We start from the raw sequence: 20,565 nt of genomic DNA on the forward strand, positions 1-20,565 counted from the left end.
CCCCTTTTTGTGGTTTTTCAGCGTGAAAGGGGCGTGCAGTGGTAATTGTGGTGGGCGTTCCACAACAACACCCATTGATTTGGACGCTGCCCCCTATTCACAAGGGCAGCTTAAATAGGAGGTAGAGCCAAAATGAAGGCCAGGAAAACCCTGGTCTTAAGTTGGCGAATCGAGGAGAAATACTTTATTTCTCCTTGTTTTTGCTTTTTCCATGTGTGCTGCCTTGTGCAGCACACATGGAAAAAGCAAAATGCCATGGTTTGTGTATGTACAGGAAGGTGTCCCTTCCTGTACATAAACAAACCTTTTTTTCAAATGCAGTTTTGAAACTTACATATATGCAGCATGAAGCAGCACACATGTAAGTTACAAACTGGCATTTTAGGGTTGTTTATGTGCAGGAAGGGACACCTTCCTGTACATAAACAAACCTCCCTGCTTGCAGACACCCTTGCCCTCTGGTGCAAGGGTGCCTGTGTGGGCACTAAGTTGTGAAACTTTGCGACATTGCAGGGGAAACCGCAAGGCTGCTCCATATCCTTGTGAATATGGTGCAGCCTAGTGTTTCCGAAGTGGCGGAGAGAGGCGTTAAGCAAAGAAGGCTAATGCCTCTCTCCACCACTTCCTGTGATTATCCCCCACAGTGTCCAATCACATAGGTTTCTACTTACCTGGTCACTACCACAGTAAGGGGTCGATTACGATGGCGGTGAATCCGCATCCTCCGGGCCAGTGGAAGCCACCGCAGGCCCGGAGGATGCGGATTCACCACCGCGGCATAGTAAACACCCACCGCCAGATTATGATGGCAGATCCGACCGCCGCTGATCCGCGGGGTGTGGCCCGCAATATGGTGGCGGTGTCTGCAAGACACCGCCAGCCACATTAGGATGGGTGCGGAAACATGCTTTTCCGCGGCGGCTTTTCCGCCGTGGAAAAGCATGTGGACCTTTGCTTCTAGTAAAGGTATTCAATGAAGTGATAGAGACGGGAAAAATCCCTGATTCGTGGCGAGGATCTTTAATCTCTCCTATATCTCTCCTATATATAAGAAAGGTAATTGGTCTCTTGCAGAGAACTACAGACTCATTACCTTACAAGATACAGATGCTAAACTGTTTGCTGGTGTGCTTTTAAACAAACTAAATGAATGGGTAACAGAAAACAATATTTTACCAATGAATCGAACTGGATTCATTAAAGGGCTTGGAACAATGACAAACATCATGGCATTATCGCTAACAATTGAAAAATCACTGAGAATAAAATTACCCTTATATCTATGCTTTGTAGACTTTAAGTCTGCTTTTGACTGTGTGCAAAGAAATCTATTGTGGAAGAAACTTTTTGAAAAAGGCATCCCGGCCGCGCTACTAAAACTTATACAGATGCTGCACAACAAAACCTGGGTGAGAGTAAGGATGGGAGATGGTCAGACATTATCAAAGGAAATTCCTGCATTGGAAGGGCTGAAACAGGGATGTGTTCTGGCCCCCCTCCTTTTTAATCTATTTTTAGGAGACCTATCGGTCAAGCTGAACGACCTTAATGCACATCCCCCTAAGTTGGGGGGAAAATTGATATCCAACTTGATGTATGCGGACGATGCGATCCTATTAAGCCACACTAAAGTAGGTCTCCAGCGTTTAATCAACAGTACACTCTTGTATGCAAATGAAAATGGAATGGTTATTAACGAAACCAAAACAAAAATCATGGTGGTATCCAGGAACAAAAATATGAGACAAAAAAATAAATGGTACATGGGAAATAATCAACTTGAACAAATAGAGGTGTACAAATACCTGGGGGTACTGTTTGACCAGAAGGGAAACTATCTCCTACAGAAACAGGACATCCAAAGGAAAGCCAACTCACTAACAGCAGCATTTAAGATAGCACAAAAATCCCTTGGAAGTTTAAATTATGGCCCACTATTGAAAATCATAGGTGCTAAATTGCTCCCAACTATTACATATGGAAGTGAGGCATTGATGGGTAAGGATGCGGCACCAATTAATAAGGCACTCTCTAAAGTATATAGATCTCTCTTCCACCTTCCTATGAATGCTTCACCAGCACAAATAAGACTAGAATTTGGTTTGACCAATCAAGAGTTAGCGAGAAAAGGTCAGTTTATTAAAATGTGGTATAGGTTTAAGAATGACCATGATAATCAAATTTCACAAATACTCTGGCAAGAAGTAAATAATAATAAAAAATCACTTGCTGGGAGATATCTTCATGATGCACTAGAGGAGTTTTCATTGATGCCTATATGGAACAATACAATAAACAATGGATCGTTTAAAAAAATAGTGAATCGAACAACTAGTTTTTTATCACTATTACATGATAAAAACATGCTGGCAAAAAGGAAGCATGCGTGGACAGTAATAAATGGATATGAAAAAAAGAAAGTGCAAGAATACTTGGAGATACCGTGGTCTGAGAAAAGTAAACAATTTTTCATGAATGCAAGATTTGGAATTTTGCCAGGCCTCAGTCACGCTCTGCCATGGAAAAGATTTAACTCCAGTTTATTGTGTAGACTTTGCAAAGGTGGAGAAGAAAATATTGTCCATCTCCTATGTATCTGTCCTGGCCTTAGCAGGGAAAGATGTGCATTACTTAAACCTCATTTTAATCTTCGGGCCACAAGAACATGCAGGCAGGCATTGAAAATTTGTCTTGATCCAAATGATATAGTTATGAACGTTGCCTTTGTAAAATTTTTAAAAATTATAACTACCGAATTAGAAAAGTAGATGAGGAAAAAATCTTTTATGAAATCGTAAACAGATAAATAGATAATTAAAAAAAAAAATTTACTATATTTTTATTTAAGTCCAATCATCTCAATTTTAAGGATAAAAGAAATGCTTTCTCTTTTTATTGTATTGTATTGTATTACATAAATTGAAAATGTTTTTGTAATGGAAGTATTGTAAGATTTTAATTAATCAAACAATAAAGAATTACCTTACCTTTGCTTCTGGGGGCCCCTTGCGGGCCCCCAGGGTGTTGGGGGGTGGGGGTGCACATGGGGGTACCTATGGTACGCCCCTGCTTTGGCATGCACAAGGTGGCAGGCACCACGCGGTGCCCGCCACGTTGTGCATGTCAAAGGAAAACATGCATTTTTAACTTTGTGGCGGGTGCTACTTAAAGCAGCACCCCCCATAATGTTACATATAGAGGATGTGTCCGCCAGGGTGGCGGTCACATCCTAATTCAAATGGAGGAACCGCCGCTGCCCCTGCGGACGGTCCCTCCACCTCGGGGGTGGCGGACGGACTTTGTCCGTCCGCCATCCAAATCGACCCCTAAGTTCGTTGATTTTAGATTTATCAGTTGTGTAGAGTGTGAAGTTATCTCGGAGGCAAGTAAATAATCTAAATCAATTAGGTGTTCAGAGTTTGATTAAATTTGAGCACATGAACTGTGGTTTTTACATATTTGCAGTAGCCAATTTTTATGTTACACATTTACATTCATTACATGCATTTACTATTTGAAGCAGGGGGCATTTGAGGTTAGATTCAAAAAGTTTTTTAGCATATAGGTAATAATTGTGTACATGTAGAAATTTGTGATATTAATTTCCACATTGTGCTTGGTAGAATATGGATTTCTGTTTTTTCAGGACTGTAAATGCTGCATCCTGGTAATTGTTTTATTTCAGAAATACGTCTTCTGTAAATATAGAGTGTGGGGCAAGTAGCATGCTAGGATTTGTGTGTGTGCCTGGGGGGGGGGGGTGTAATCCAAAATGCAGTGATTGCGACAAACGTGAGTTTGTTGGTGTTTACAAGCAGTTTCTCACTGTGGATGCCTATTCCAATATACTCTAATATGGGTTTGGGCACGAAGATGGCCCGAAATTGTATAAATCTGTGCAGATCGAGTCAAACCCTGGTGTATAGAATCCTTGTCCGTAACATTTCAAGCACAAAGCATTTTTGTCTATTTTTTTACTAGCAGCTGTACTGAGCTGATTAGGGGTCCAGTGCGACAATCGTCCAAATTGTGTAGATCATAAACCGTCTTTTATTAGTGTTTTTTGTAATGAAACTTCAGGGTTTGGGGGGAGCAAATGAATTTGTGTTGTAATGTAATGACCTTTTTAATCGAATATACATCCTGTCATGTAAGAATTGTGATTAATCGAACATCAATAAAAACATTTCTTAAATATCTAATTCAAATATAATCCAATAAATAGCAGCAGCACATACCTTTCAAGTGTGGGGTGGAAACTAAAATTCCCACCATTGAAGAGCATAAGGAGGAAGGGGCTTTGTGTATAAGAAAATGATCGCACGTGAAAAATGTTTTCCCTTTTTTGAGTGAAAACATTTAAGTTAAATGTGCAAATTAGCATTACTCCATTTATTAATGAAGATTATCCACCTTCATAAGATAATTTTGTGATGTTGTAGTACGACCAAAGCAGATTTCCAGGTGTATTACCGAGACTCTTGGTCATTTCCATAAAAGTTTGAAATCTAATTGACACATTGGATAACGTTTGTTGGAGTAGATTTCAGAATTAATTTTCAAACCTGGCTTTTGTGACTCGGGCCCTGATTGATTTGCCTTGAGTGCGATCACGTTTTCTGGGGTCCAAGGTCTGCCATTTACCCACTAAATCCCATCTGGTTGTGGAATGTTTGCTAATTTTTAGTTGTAGATTATTTATGTTGTGCCACACGTGTCTGTGAGTTATGGCTGGGATCCAAAAATAGATTAAGATCCAACCGGGAGGTGGTGATGGACAAGGAGGTGGTGATGGGATTTCATGGCTTGATTGTTAAATAGGTATAAAGCATCTATTCTCCTTGAACTGGATCCTTTGATGTTCATTTGAAATGTCATCTTCAGATACAAATTCCAATATACATATGTCACCATATCGAATTAGAAGGAATACCACAATGAAATTGAACTTAAAGATATATAGCTATAAGCAACGTGGGATTGCTCTGCAACCCATTGAAAAATGGATAAAAAAGCAACAACTCTTCAGGAAAGAAAAGCAAAGATGTATTAGGAACAGAAGGAGCTTGACAAAACACCCCAATATAAAGCGGGCTCGTCTGTCATAGAGTTCCTGCGAGCTCAGCATTCCTAGGAGAGCCGCAAGGCACCTTCTAAGAAGAAGAAGAGGCATACATAGTGCCTGAAATGAAACAAAGGTCAATACTTATCTCTCAGTTAACAGCAAACGCCATACAATGGGATTAAGAGTTCTGGAAACAAAGGCAGCAGCCCAAAACTCGATGCATGGCGTTTATCATGATTACACAAAGCTTACCTATGCAGAAAGGAGTAAAAATGATTGTTCAAACATGTTTAATAATACCTTTGCTTGATTCAAGCCCCAGGAGAACTGTTCTGTAGCAGTTTCCTCAGAGTTTTCAAACTCACCACAGTTTTGAAAAGCTTGCTGTAATACTGGCATCATCTAGAAAATGATAATGGCTTGTCCTTAGAATTGGATGCTGGCCAGTGAGTCCATAGGAGCAATGAACCTATGTACTTAACAGAAATGGTATGCCCACTTAATCAACTTGTGATTGAAACAACTTATATTTGGAAACACAAGGAGATGATGGAAGGAGTGTTTAAACTTGTCAGACACTCACCCAAGTCACAGATCTTGGTTGAATCCGTCATCATTCTTTAGCTCACTTCACCACCTCAGTTCAGACCCAGCTATATGCAAATCAGTCTTGACCCTGTGCCTCATGGGGAAAGTCCAGCCCAAACTGCCAAGCCAGGTCTTCCCTGAATCAGAAACAAGCATTCACTTGTGCGGAGCGGGCAACAGCATCGCTGAAGGCATTGGGTTACCTTTTTCCTCTGTGGCAGCTGAAACATCCAGTTCCGGAAGCTGGTACCCTGAGGATTTTGAACTCTTTGATTTCCCTGATACTTCCAACAGTAAGCTAGCTCTATATCAAGTCCCTGGAGAAAGTTTGAATGCTGAAAGAACAGTCCAGTCCTTTCCCTGCCCAAGACAGAAGCAGCAACTGAAAGCCAAACCAGCAAAGCACAGAGCAAAGGGGCAGTACTCTTCCTGGCTGCTCTTCCAGCTCTTCTTCCTGGCAGGTTCCTCAGTCCACCAGAAATCTAAAGTTCTGGGCCCCAATATTTATGCCACATTTTCCTTTGTTCTCTTGTGACAAAAGTCTCCCAGCTCAGCCCAAACTAGGTCTGTCCTCCCTGGCCAGCTTCCTGGCAAGAGATGGAGCCAGCATTGGGTGAGGGATACAGGGCCTGTTCATGTGCAAGGGAAATCTCCTCCCACCACTCTAAATGCAGATCAGGGCTATTCAGCCCAGCTCTGAGTCACCCAAGACACACCTCACCCCCCCCCCAGTGGCTGTCTGCAGTGAATGCACATCCCCAGCCCCTATCACTGCAAAACCAGTCAGTCAATACACAAACCAGCAGAGGCACATAGGATGGCTAAGAAAGAAAATTCCCACTTACTTAAAGCAGTATTTTCAAACACATAATATAAAGATGCATTTTAACATCCTGAGTTCAGGCATACTAAACTCCACTTCCCTATCTTGTACCAATAGTGTTACACATTAGCTCCCATTCTATCCTATGGGACAGATAACCTTTCAGTAGTATAAAAACAAAATACACTGTATATTATAATCAGGACATGGCACACTCTCCAGTACATGTCCTACCTTTCACATATACTGCACCCTTGCCATGAGGGTACACTGGGCCTACATGACAGGTGCCTTACATGTAAGAAAAGGGAAGTTTAAGGTCTGGCAAGTGGCTGCACTGGCCAGGTTTACATGGCAGTTAAAAACAGCATGCAGACAATGCAGTGACAGGGCTGAGATACTGTTGGAAAGTGGGATTATGGTTGGTGCAAATGTAGGTCTGCCACTGGCAATATGGCCACTAACACATGGTAGGACCCAGCATAGGACTTAGAAAATTATTCCTATGCTCAACCCTTGGCAACGTGGCTGCAAGAAAACAGGCTTCATTTCAGAGACAGGTATGTAAAGCATTTACAAACACCATCTCAGTAAATAATTAAGACACAACACATAATAAAAATCCAACAACAATTTATAAAAACAGGAAATATTTTTATCGTTAAAATTACACCAAAACGACAAACATCCAATGTAGGGAACCGGAGATATGAATTTTTAAAGATTTAATAAAATATAGCACTTAGAAGATTGTAGCACCATATTGCGGTACCTGCTCGAGATAGGTTGGACCAAAGTCAAAGTTTCAGGCTGGGCACGATGAAGCCCTGAGTGGCTAAGCTCGCGGCAGGACCCGGTCTCAATTTCTACCTTCACACCTAGAAACTTTTCTGGAGCTTTTCTCCTCGAGGCCCCTTGAAGCTCCCAGCCAGTCTGGATTCGGTGAGGGTTCACAGGCTTGACTTGTGACAAGTTCCCAGTCAGATTCAGAATCAGAAAATGCTTTATTCAATTTTAAAAGTTAATAAAATCATGAAGCTGAAAATACAAAATATCAATTCATTATACATTTAAAAATACATTAAACTATGCAGTAAACTGTCAATTTATACTTTTTCTTTTCCTCAGTATAGTTTTTGACGAGGTCCCAGTCAACTTCCCTGGAGCAGACTTAAATATTTCAAGATTGCTTCAGCAGTACAACCCAGGAATCCAGGCCGACACGCGATGGAAGGCAGGCGGCTTGGCTCTCGTGGTTGCTCCCGGTCAGCTTTTCTACAAGCAGACTTAGAAACTTTTCTGGAGTTTTTTCTCACAGGGTCTCTCGATACTCCTCATGTTGCCGGATCCGGTGAGGGTTCGCAGACTTCAGATTTTCTCGAATCCCGGTCAATCTCTGGAAGTTGGAGCTATGGAGATTTTAGCAAGATGAACCTGGTTGGCTTGGCCGTCTCGCAGTTGAAGGCAGGCGGCCTGGCTGGCTAGGTTTGGTTCGGTCCCTCTATGGACCTTTTTTTTAAAGTTGGTCCAAAGTTCTCCAAACTTCTTGTACTTCTTCCTGAAGTTCCTCAAGGGGTCCCAAAGTGTCTCAAACTCACTCCAAGGGTCTGGAAGCTCATAGATGGTCCATGAAAGTTGAGGATGTCAGTTTCCACAAACCACTGATACAAATCCACTGATGGGTCTCCAAGGTGTAGATTTAGTTGGTGATGTTCCAGTTGAGCTCTTTTAACCTGTGGCTTTCAGGAAGTCCACTCTTTAGTTATTTTCCAGCAAGATAATCCACATGGCTGTAGTCACAGATAGTGCAGTCTTCAGAGGTCAGGCCTTAGAATTCTATGCACAGAAAAATCTTTTCAGCAGGGCACTTCTTGCTTCATTAAGTTTCAAGCAGCAGATCTGGAGGGCTCTGCCCCTCTCAGATACTTATTCAAAATTCTCTGGGTCAAGCAGCAGGTCACTCCTGTCCAATGGGAGCAGGGTAGCTCCTCAAGGCGATGATCACATCCTGTAGAGTGTGGCATTATTTTGTCCCAGAGTTTATCAAATCTTCCAAATCCATAATGGCTGATTTTCCAGCAGAGAGTCAAGACCTGGCTAAACACACCCCCAAGGATGGCTTATTTCCCTAGACTCTCCCACTACCATATGCACATAACTTCCTTAAGCCTAGCCCTGACTCTGGGTCAAAAGAGTCAAAGTTAACTGACACCCAGGTCTCCCCTCTGCCTTTGAAGAGCATGGTTTGCGACTCTACCCCCCTGGTCTGGCATTCCTATGGAAGAGCACACTGCCCTCTCAGGAGATCTGGTAACCCCAGTGGCTCTTTATCACCTTTTCAAAGCAGCCTGGCTAATCCTTTTAACTCTGACCAATCAGGGCAGACCACTGAAGGCTGAATTTGGACTCACAAACAAGAAAGTCCTATAACTACTTGTATGTACACTTTAGGAGAAATTCAACAATATGATACTGTTGGATTTAGCAATACTATTCTGAGAAGTCTTTGAACAGTAGCTATATCTCCTTCCTTTCAGGAGTTATTATTTAATAACTTCCTGCAATGTCAACCTATAGGGCCTGAAATTTGCAATTGGGAAAATGACTTGTGCCAGTTTTCCAGCACCAGGGCTTATAAAAACATATTTTATAAGGCTTTCAATACTTTCTACAGGACCCCCACCACATGTGCATCTAGGGGAGACTTTAGGGGTTCTGAATCTGCAGAAATATTGCAGATCCTCTTTCCACAGTGCTCCTAGCAACAAAGTCGAATTTGAGCAGCACTTTAACACAATGTGGGGAGTGAAATCTGAAATTTCACTTTACCCAGGCATCTAAAAACTAATTTTATAAGGGTGTACCTTATATATATCTGGCCCACCACCTCGGGATACCTTGGGGAGATCCTGGGGGTTCCTAATATGCCAAAACAGTGTAGGTTATCAATTTTTAAGTGCCCCTACCACCAAAGTCGAGTTTTGGCACAAGTTACTTTTTAAAAGCAGTCCTGCCACGCAGTGCTGTTTTTAAACTGACCTCATGCTTCAGCAGTGCACACATGCAAGTGCTGAAAATGCTGCTGGCCTCTAAACTGCCATGCCCAGGGTACTGGGGGCTTCTAGGTAGTTTCAATCCCCTGCCCTTTTTATATACTCCGGGCTTAGTGGGGAGGTCATGCCAATTACAGGGGTACCCCACCATACCATAGTGTACCCTAGTGTATGTTAGGTGTTTTAACTGTATTCTAATGTGTTGCTTTCAGCTTAGAACTGGCCCTGGGCCTGGTTAGGCAGAGCCCAGGGTCAGTCAAAATCAGTTACCACCAGTATCAGTCAGCAAAAAGTTGGGGGAGTGCCCAGGGCATAGGATGACTTTGCAACAGATACCTTTACAGGGCTACTCATGTTGGTAGCACAATTAGTGCTGCAAGCACACTAGTAGCATTTAATTTACAGGCCCTGGCAAACATTGTGCACTTTACTAGGGACTTACCAGTAAATCAAATAAGCCAAACATGGAAACACCAGTCCATAAACACAACTTATATGGAGAGCATTCGCACTTTAGCACTGAAATGCATTGATAAAGTGCCTTGAATCCTGAAACCAATGAAAACAAGGGAAAAAACTGTTGGCCAAAAAGCAAAAAGTCTGGGAGTGAACCTGCTGAAAATCCAAGTCTAACAGTGATGATCACATTTGTCCCGCATTCATTGTAGCATGGACAGTTTTCCAAGCCCCTCTCGAGCTCCCACAGAATGTTTGAAACTCAACTTTCATTGGTCTTTAACTAGAAGCTAACTTCAGCCACGCACACAGCTGATGTTCTTAAGCATGCAGTTTTTTTAATTGAAAAACACACTGGTTGCTTTAATTGGCATGACACAAAAATCAACGCGCAATGCAGACAGCATTATTTTTTCCAAACACTCAGCATTGTTTGGGTTAACAGTAAATACACGGGAGAACCGATGCCACACCCATTACCACTTCCCAAGCATAGCAACCAGTGCAGCCTGAGCCGTAGGAGCTGCAACACCAATACTACCATGCCATTTTACACACTATTATCAATTTTAGAAACCATGCTCCTTCTTTTTTGTTTTGCAATTTTGTATAGCCCGAACACAACCCTAAGGTGTCGATGCACTTTATATGAGCACCAGTTACATTACACAAGGACATGTTCATTTTTTAATAGGCGGTCAAAAATACTTTTTTTGCACTCAAATATTTATTTTGCCCTTCTCTCCCTTCATTCCCCTTTCCCCTTCTTTCTACTCTCTTCCTTCTGTCAATCTTTACTTCCTTTGCTCTTCCTCCTCATCCTTTTGCCCTCCACACCTCTCTTTTATATAATTTCCTTTCTCTCTCCATCTAGCTGCCCTGTGCCCTCCACACCCCCTTTCTTCCCTTGGTCTCCTCATCTCCCCTTTCCAGCCACATTCTGTGACATCTTATTGAACGAGGACCCGGAGGCTGCCCTCGTGAGTGGGAGGGATTCTTGTCTTGGTGGGGCCCTTTGCACCCCTTCTGGAGACCATTCTGCTGTGAGAGCAGTCCCCAGAACTTAGATCTCCCCAAAGAGGCCCTCAGAGTTCTCAGCCCCCCAGGGGATGTGATAATAGAACCATTTTACCAGACTCCCATGCTTTACATGGCCCCGTATACATTGACCTCCCACTGTGGACACAAAGGAGTCTAACGTCACAAACTGTCTTTTCAGTTTATTTTGTTTCTCTTCCTGCGAAAACCACAAAGAACTTTTATCATGACCGATCATTAAAAAAAAGTTGAAAAAGTGGGCATGTTCCGAGACAAGTGTGCACCCAATAGTCCTACCTAGTTCATCGCACCTGACCCCGCTGTTGTCCATTTATTACATTACTGCATTTTGTGTTTACCAAGTGTGAAAATAAATCTTTCAAAGCGCTACACAAATGTCCGCTCTGATCTTAGAACCTCAGCCCAACGACACGTTCATTAACGGTGTAAGCCAAAGCATGTGAACTGCACTTTAATGTAGTCATCGTTTGGCATAAGATTTCCTTATCCTGCAAAGAAATGGCTTCTTTTTATAAAGCGCTTCATACTCCACTTATGGCCTTTCGAAGAGCTGTGATTCTGAATTAACAGGTGAAACTGTTATGCACTTTAATGTGTTAGGATGTGGCACTACCGCCAGAGCGGGCGACTTTGGAGATGGGGGACTAGGTTTGAGTCTCAGAGCTAGCTCAACTTCCTGAGATTCTGGGCATGTCACTCAATCTCCCCGGGCCTACCACAAAATGAATGTGTAATGTAAAGTAAATTTCTGTAGCGCACTATCGCCCCAAGGGTATCTTTGCGCTGAGAGAATACCTTGTTGTTATAAGCTTGCTTTATCAGTCACCCTAAAAAAGAATACAGGAACTTGGTTAAGGAGAGAGGAAAAACCAGAAGAAATCAGGGGATGGATCAGTAACATTGCATCTGGGCATTATTTCTCCCTCTGGAATAACCACATCTTCAGTTTCTTCCTAAATTGCATTACATTCTAACTCTGACTAATTTTGGATGGGAGCTCATTCCACAGTCGTGAGGCCACTGAGCTAAAAGCTCCCCCTCCTGTCCTAGCTCTTTTAAATTTTGGGATGTTGACCACATTTGCTGTTGACGAGCAGAGATTTCTTGTAGGAGTATACCACATACATTTTCTCTGCAGTGGTCTAGGGTCCAGACCATGTGCTGCCTTAAAGACAATGCAGAGAGATTTAATGTGTGCTTGTGTAATGTAACTGGTGCTCATGTGAAGCACCCTGATACCTTCGGGTTGAGTCTGCGCTATAAAAAAACTGCAATAAAAAAATGGCGCTCAGTTTGCAGGCTGCTAAAGGTGATCAGCTGATCTGGTCTAAGCTTTGAATTCATTGCAACTGGATCACTGAGGATGCCAGCAGCGAGTGTTTAAATCACTAACCCATAGTGCCCGACGAAGGGTTGCATCTTTATAAAGTTGTATAAAATGTGACTAACTCTGAAAATTGCAAGACCTATTGCATTGCAAATGTTTGTTATACTTGAGGCCAAATTTTGGAAAACAGTGGCTCCTTCTATCATCATGACCATTTCATTTATTTGAGGTAAACGTTGGTAGTTGCCAATTACAATGCTAAACTATGGAGCTATCAAAAGAAAAGTTTGCATTGCTTTTGGCTAGGAAAATAGGGAAGACCCATTCAGATGATTCTATTTGTTCTTTTATATTTTTTGATGCCGTAATATGTAGCATAGAATGTAGCTAGTTTCTGACACTAATAGGTGCGCCCTATAGATTCTGCTTCTCAGGAATGGTGAGGTTTTAGGCTGTCATGCAGAAACCATTGCAACTTACTATGCCTGTCACTGAAGCATCTGGGAACGTGTTAATATAACTTGTAGAAGTTTGGTCCATGCCATTTCACACACAAACTTCTTCATTAATCAATCAGTATTTTGCATTTAGGTTGAGGCTGCAAAAAGGATTTATTAAAAATCTGTGATAAAAAAACAGGGCAGAGATGTAGAAACATCTACAACATTGGCTATCTAAGGTTTCACATTCTTTTTGTCTTCATTGTAAGCCTTGGCAACATGTCCTTTCCCGATGCATATTTTACAACCATGGGGCCTGATTTACAACGTTTGTGTAACTTGTGTGTAAGTTGAACATTTATTTGGGCATTCCCAAACTATGGGGCATGTTATCAAGCAGGGCGTTAAAAATTATCGCCGTTTTAGCAGCAGAAAACTGACGCTAAAGCGGCGATAATGGGCTTGATAATATTTCCTTGTGAATTCCAATAGAAACCCACGTTCTGGTGTGAACATGGGCTTCTATTGGAATTCTCCAGGGCATTTTATCAAGCCCATTACCGCCGCTTTAGCGGCAGTTTTCTGCAGCTAAAACTGCCATAATTTTAACGCCCTGCTTGATAATATGCGCCTATGAGCTTAATTTTAATGAAAGCAATTCTATGACTGTGGCGACTGCGCAGTCAGGCGGAAAACTCTGCAAATAAAACAATAGGAAAGGCCTATATTTTTTATGTGCAGAGTATCCACAGTCATAAAATTGCTATTAGTAAAATGTAAATCTTATTTTGTCAATACCAAAAAAATAGTAAATAAAAAAAAGAATGTAAATTTACCTTTGTTATTCATGGCCTACATTCCTGTTTCGCAAAGGTAAACTTACACTTTGTAGTAAGATTACTACTGTTTTGGTATTCACAAACTACGAGTTCAATTTTACTACTAGTAATTTTATGGCTGCAGAAGCTCAGCATTCGTGGCGGAGACTCATCTGTCATAATATTACTAGTAGTAAAATGATGTACTTTGTGAATACCAAAAAAGTAGTAAACTTACTTCAGAGTGTATGCTTATTTTTGTGAATTAGGTCCTTACCTAATTACGAGAGTGCCTAAATAAAAAACAATATGAAGAATACTTCCATTGAAAATGGAGTCATTTTTACTACTTTTGTTAGCTTCTGATTTTGGCAATTTGTTACTAGCACTACCAGTTTCTCTGAAGTTTTTCTGACAATTTTCACTCACTTTCATAACCCAAGATGCTGACTGCTCAGTCACTTTGGAACTTGTGAGGATTTTGTCTGAAGTAAGGTTCAACATAAGCCAATAATGTTCCTGGATGTTTTGAACTGTTTGTATTGAAAATTAACTGCTCCAGGAGCATACCATCAATAGTTGCGTGAAATTACGGAGTGTGTAAGACCTCTCGAGGCAAAAAATATTAATCAAAGTTCTCCCTTTTTGGTGCCATGTTTGAAAATTTTACCTATAAATATAAAAGCTAATGCACGGGCTAAGGTATATTTCTAATCTATTGAGAGCCTCCTCAAATTTTTTAATACCGCACTTTGCAACAAATCAGTAAACTCGGGATAGTTTTCTTAAAATATCTTAGTATTCAGATGCAAGACAATTGGGCCTGCAGTTTGTAATACGTTTAGGTTGTGGCCATCACCGACTTTATAATAACTACAGTGATATGTTCCTGTCAGAGTTTTGAATAATGTCAGACTATGTTTGCATGGTGTGAAGAAAAACTTGTTGAGGGAATATTTAAATTTACTTTACAGAGCACGCTTTAGAGGTGTGCGTCTCATCCAATTGATAACAAGCAATTATTCTGTCACAGGTTTAAGCAAAAACTACTTTATAGACTAAAAAGATTTAATTTAAAATACTTATGACCTGTATAATGGTTGTTGGTGGAAGGGGGTGAAACCCTACTCAAGTATCAGACACAATCCTTGCTGGGTGAACCACATTAAGGCACTACATTAACCTAAGCTAACCCCTCAGGCAGCTTGGCACAAAAGCAGTCAGGCCTTCATGCAGCAAACAAACAACAATAAGCTGAAAAAATACAAGCAAAATTTCACTCCAATTTCGAAAAATAGAGCAAAATTCAATAAATTATATGGCACCAATTTGACAAAAATCCAATCAGTAGAACAAGAAATATACTATTTTAAAGAAATAAAGTAGGTATAGCACCTAAAAGCTTCAGCGCCACTAGCAGTTCTGTGGTTTTACAAGACCGGGTGAAAGTCCCAAGTTCAGGTTAGTCCAGCTGAAAAAGTTAACTTCCAAATTATAGTGTGATGAGTCCAGCTCGTGATGGAGGAGGCCGCAATGAGAAGCGGGAGCTTCGCGGATGGTCATTGCTGTAGCGCGAAGTGCAAGCTGGGCATTGTGGATGGTCATCGCTGTAGGATGAAGATCCTGCGTGGTGCCGTGGATGGTCGTTGCTGGAGATTTGCATTAGGAATCACAGTGGACTGTGCATGCTGTAGCACAAAGTGCAGATCTCACATTGCCGGTCGTTGCTGGGGTTTGCTGTAGCGCAAAGAGTGGAATCCATCAGAGCTTTCAATTGGTTGTCGACAAAGGCGGCCAGATCTTTGCACGAATGAGCCCGTTAGTGATTGTGAAGAGCCCAAAATTTCAGTATTTCGCCTTTTCTTCAAGGAGGAACTCAACTGATGCCTCACCACAGGTGTCTTTAATTCCCTGCCTCCCTGCCCTGGTCCCTGTCTGTCCGGGGGCACCATAGGCTAGTCTGAAGTCCTTGTGTGTGGGCAGAGGCTGCTCCAATGAATTGCAATTGTGCCAGTTGACAGCTCCAAAACCCTCATCCTGCCAGAGATGGCCCATTCTGCTGGCACCCAGACCCTCTATCGTGTGGATGTCCAGGAGGAATAAACAAAGGCCAACTACACCTATTTATGTGACCTAGGAACAGCTTGCACGCACTGAATGGTTGGGACAAGAAAATGCAATTTTTCTAAAAATGTCATTTTCAGACTTGTGACTTAAAATCTGCCATTACCCTTAGTGAGAGTTTTAAAATACAATTCATCAGATACCAAACATGATATTCTTACCTGCTCCCACACAAATGTTCAACAATTGTGTTCACATCACCTTGCAATAGTTCATACAAAAGTGCATACCCACATCTTTTTTTTATTAATCTTTCTGTTGCAATTTCTTTTTTTATATTTCTTTATCAGTATGATGACCAACATCAGGTTAAGTAAAAAACATTTCAATTATGTTGTTGAACAATCCTAACATACACTGGTTTAATTTTCAATGGGATTCCCGTGTAGGTGTTGAGCATAATCAACATTGTTCAGTCTTAAAATATTTCTGCGTTTAAACTGTTGCATTAGCGTTTAGAATCACAAGTGGTTAAACATAATATATAATGGCATATATAATAGTTTAACTGAGCAATTAAAATAGTGTGAGTACCTGAAGTATCCACAGGGAGAGTTGGCTGGTGGGGGGAGGGCAATGTGTTACCTGCAAGACCTTTGTTGGTTGCATACAGCCTCTATATACAGGAGAAAGATACAGGGTGGGAGGGAATGGGAAGGGCCTGTCTGTAGGGCCTTGTATGAAGTTGCTTTTAAGGTGTGGTCGCGTTAAAGGATTTGGCTTCCACTGTCTCCAGGTATCTCTGCCAAGTTAGATTCGGTAGGGTGCCATTACACAATACTTCTTGTTCAGTAATTATGCCAGTGTGTACATTGGATGGCAACAATTTAGTAGAGGGGGCAACAGCTGACTTCCTGCTCATAGCTATCCTGCATTTAGCTAAGGCCAATGCTAGATAAATACATTTGTTGACAGGTTTACATGCAGCAGAACTGGACGTGATTCCTAGTAGGTAATGTAGGCCATCCTTTCTGAGTGGGGATCCTAAGGTCTCAGAAAGAATCTGTTGCAATTTTTGTTTCATCATGAAGATGGTATTTTCAAGACTTGTCTTTCCTAAAATGCAATAAATGCTCCACTTGAACACTGTTTTGTTTTTGATCATGGTAACATTCCTCAGATCAATGCTGTCAAGTATCCAGCAACTAGTTCACTTTGAGTTGCCAAGCAATGTTGTTTCCAGCCCAATCAGGATTTGACAGTCAGTCAGATGCTTGAAAAACAACACAGAGGAATGTCACTGTGTAATGACTTTCCTTGTGTGCACCTCCAGGAAACATTTTCTTTGGTATACTTCCTTGCACTCCACTCAACTGCCCTCTCACACAACCAACATTCTCTTACTGAAACTTCCAGCATTCCTGAAATATAGCCCTCGCAGGCTACTCACTTTTCTTACTTTGTGTGTGCGGGGCAGTCCCTTTGCCTACGAGTACCACCAAATAGAAGTTTTTTCTTTAAAATTACGATTAGGCTAGTCAGTGAAAACCTCTGTGAAGATTAATGTCTTTCACCTGAAATCAAAAGTGTAAATATAATGCCTGATGGCCCTGCAGAGGTGACTATCTTGGCCACTTTCTGAAATTCGGTTCTTTCTATCAAGGCATGTTTTCATGTCTTTTAGGGACGCTTGTCATCAAAGTGAAGTTTATTCCAAGAAAAAAATATGTAAAACATCAAGGTTGATCTAAAAATGTAATGTAGAGGGACCCCAGCCACAGCTAACAGAATTTCAAACCAATGCACAATCTGTGCTTAAATATAGATGTGTTCCAGAATAGAACTTTAGATAGAGAATCAATGTGATGGCCAAAAATCACAATCTAGAATCCAGACCTGAGTGCAAAGTTGGCACCCAAGTCAGGACTCACAGGACCATGAGAATGAGGTCCCACGATGAGAAAATGGATCTGAACATCAAAAATATCTTGCCAATATTAGTAATGTTGAAAGAAACCCTTTTCATGTTTTGGCAAAGTTAAGTTTGTTTGGCAAATAAAGACTCATTTCCTGAATTGATTGGAAATACCTAAAGGTCTTATTAATTTATAAAATAGGTGTATAGCTGTCTTTATTATGATTCAAATGTATTAATGTCTGAAATACCCTCTTTTATCATACAGAAATAGCACTCACAACGCCACCTCTGATCCTTTATCTTTCATTGTGAAGAGGAGAAATGCAGATGAATGTTCCAATCCAGTTTGTGCTCTGGAAAGATCTGCAAACAGAGGAATTGCTGGAACAGTTCTCTGTGGAGTTGCTGAGACTGTTCCAAATATCACTAATATACTCTGGTACAAGGTAGGGTTTTACATTATTGATTACATTATCTGCCTATTAAAGGTCATCCATTTGGAGATAGATAAATCTGTCGTAAAATATTGGTGCAGCTTACTGGTCTCAATAGGGTGGCGTGCTATGTAGTGCTGTGTTTTGTCATGCACCTTTTGGTATTGTCTGTCCTATTAAACTATTAAATTATATAATGTTATTTTATGTTACGCTATGTTATGTTATGTAACATTACATCTGCCTCTCTGAATTTGTACCAACCATCGAAGACTGGATACTATGCAACTAGCTTAAAATGTAGCCCTTTCCTGGTGGAACGCAGTCTGTTTTCATCACCGACTGGATACTAACTATGTTTTCCCCATATCCCTTGCAATTAAAAGGGATCTTTTATGGCTCCCTTTAACAACTTATTTATCCCTCTCTGCCTCTTTTAACGCTCCTTCTAAAAATAGTTCAGACGATGTACAAAAACCACCTTGGATTTCCCCTTTGCCTCTAAATCTAGATGATTAGTTAGTCTTTTATTGTTACTCTGTTTGTTTTAAAAACTCATTTATTGCTAGGCTTACTTGGCTAAATATTTTTACATAGTATGTTTCTGACCTTCAATTGTTTCCTATTTATTGCATTTCCTTTTAATCTCCCCACCTCGTTTTCTTATTGTTTTATATGATGCATTTCGACTTTATTTACCATGTGATACAAATATTATTATGTAACCTCATTCTTACCTTTTTACTTTTTTGTCAAATAACGCTTCATTATATGGTTATATTGTTATATCTCTTATTCTTTGTTATTCTTTGATAAACTCAAACTTAAAAAAAAAACATTCTTTAAAAATGTAGGGCCCGATTGCCAAATAATTTTCTCTGATTTATGCTTGCTGTACTCCTAAATTCTAAGAGTACACCAGGAATAAGCCAACATGAAATCCATGAGCCAAGAATTCTAGAACAGCAGTTATCTCCTACTCATACACCAGTCAATGTGATTTGGGCCAATAGTTTTTTGTCTTATTTTGATAGCAGGTCTTCTGTCTTTCGCCTCTTTTCCACTCTGCTTTACAGTAGCATCCTCAGTGACGAACCTGGGAATCTGGAAATAACATACGTTGTAGTGGTGGGAAATAACAAGCCTTGATCACACCACACAAATCCCTTGTTTGTCTAAGACTAGAAGGCTGGGGAATGTGGCTGGTGCTGTAGGAAAATACATATAGACCACAGTACCGAAAAATGAACACTCCTGCATGGAAAATCTGTTGGTCTGTCTAACCCAGACGCTGGATCTGGTGTCAGCTCTCAGGGTCCTGAGAAAAAAACATCCACAAAAATATACTCCTTCCTGGGGTGGATGATACTAAACAGTCTTCTGTAGGAAAAAGGTCGAACTGTTCAATTGTATGCTGCCAATAGCGCATTCTTGAGTTTCATCTAAAGATGGATTATAGATTAATAAATATTGATTAAGACATTGTTGGGAAAATCCAAAACTTTAGTTGAAACATTTGAAAATGTAACTGTTGGTGGCATTGCGAGCATTGTGGTAAATGGCTCCAAGTAAAGAGCATCAGTGAAAATACATGGAAACTGCTTTATGTCCTATGACATCTGATGTACTCAGAATGACACAGTATTCGTTGTGAACAAGGGGGGCTATTTACAAGCCACTTGCGGCGCCGGTACGTCACTCTTTCCCATATGAAAAGGGACGAACCAGCGGGAGGTGCAAGGGACTTGTAATAAAGGCCCAAAGTGTTGGCACTTCATAATCTATTTTCAGCCTTTGAACTCTGTTGTTTCCAGCAGAACATAAAAACAAATATTGGGACACATTACATTATTTTTATAGGTGAAGAGTATCTTGATTGAAGTCAATTCTCTTTTCAGTTATGGTTAGGTCTGCAAACCAGATCTCACACAACTTACCATGCAAACCATAACTCACTCACCAAATGCAATGATTATGACCTCACATTTACAACAATCCTTTAGTGTGTCGTCCTAAGGGGGGACAGGGATGCGCAGACACGGGTCCCATGTACACTGTATTAATGGAGAAAAGAGATACCTAGCTGATGAACCCTAACTAGGGAGAAACCAGTTCTACATTACCTGTGTTCTGGTTAAGGGAGGACCTGGCCTGGGAGTTTGGGCTGAATTGTTCCCAGTGGAGCAGGATCAAGACTGATGTGCATATGGCAGGCTCCAAACTGAGGTGGCATAGTGACCTTAATATTTAACAGTGGCTAAAATTAATTGAAGCATTCCATCCATCACGTTTTGTATACTTCAAGCATTCCAGTCATCACTTTTTTGTAAACTTTATTGTGTCACCCTAAGTGGGACAGGTATACTCAGACGTGGGTCCTGTGCACACTGTGTCATTGGAAGCAAGCTATACCTGGCTGATGAGCACAAACTAGGATGAAACTTGTCCTAGTCTGCTAGTTTCCCAGGTCATGGACGACCTGACCTGGAGATTGGACTCAACTGTTCCCATTGGAGCAGG

General features: G+C 41.0%; 1 protein-coding gene across 1 annotated transcript in view; it reads left to right on the forward strand.

The window, feature by feature from the left end:
- The window catches only part of LOC144771902 (interleukin-18 receptor 1-like), a 383,123-nt gene that overhangs the window by 88,193 nt on the left and 274,365 nt on the right, over positions 1-20,565 (forward strand). Inside the window, exon 2 of the mRNA XM_078656140.1 lies at positions 17,877-18,057. Coding sequence (XP_078512266.1) covers positions 17,877-18,057 — 181 coding nt within the window. The remainder of the gene's footprint in view (positions 1-17,876; positions 18,058-20,565) is intronic.

This window comes from Lissotriton helveticus, chromosome 8 (assembly GCF_964261635.1).
Source record: "Lissotriton helveticus chromosome 8, aLisHel1.1, whole genome shotgun sequence".
NCBI classification, from domain to species: Eukaryota; Metazoa; Chordata; class Amphibia; order Caudata; family Salamandridae; genus Lissotriton; species Lissotriton helveticus.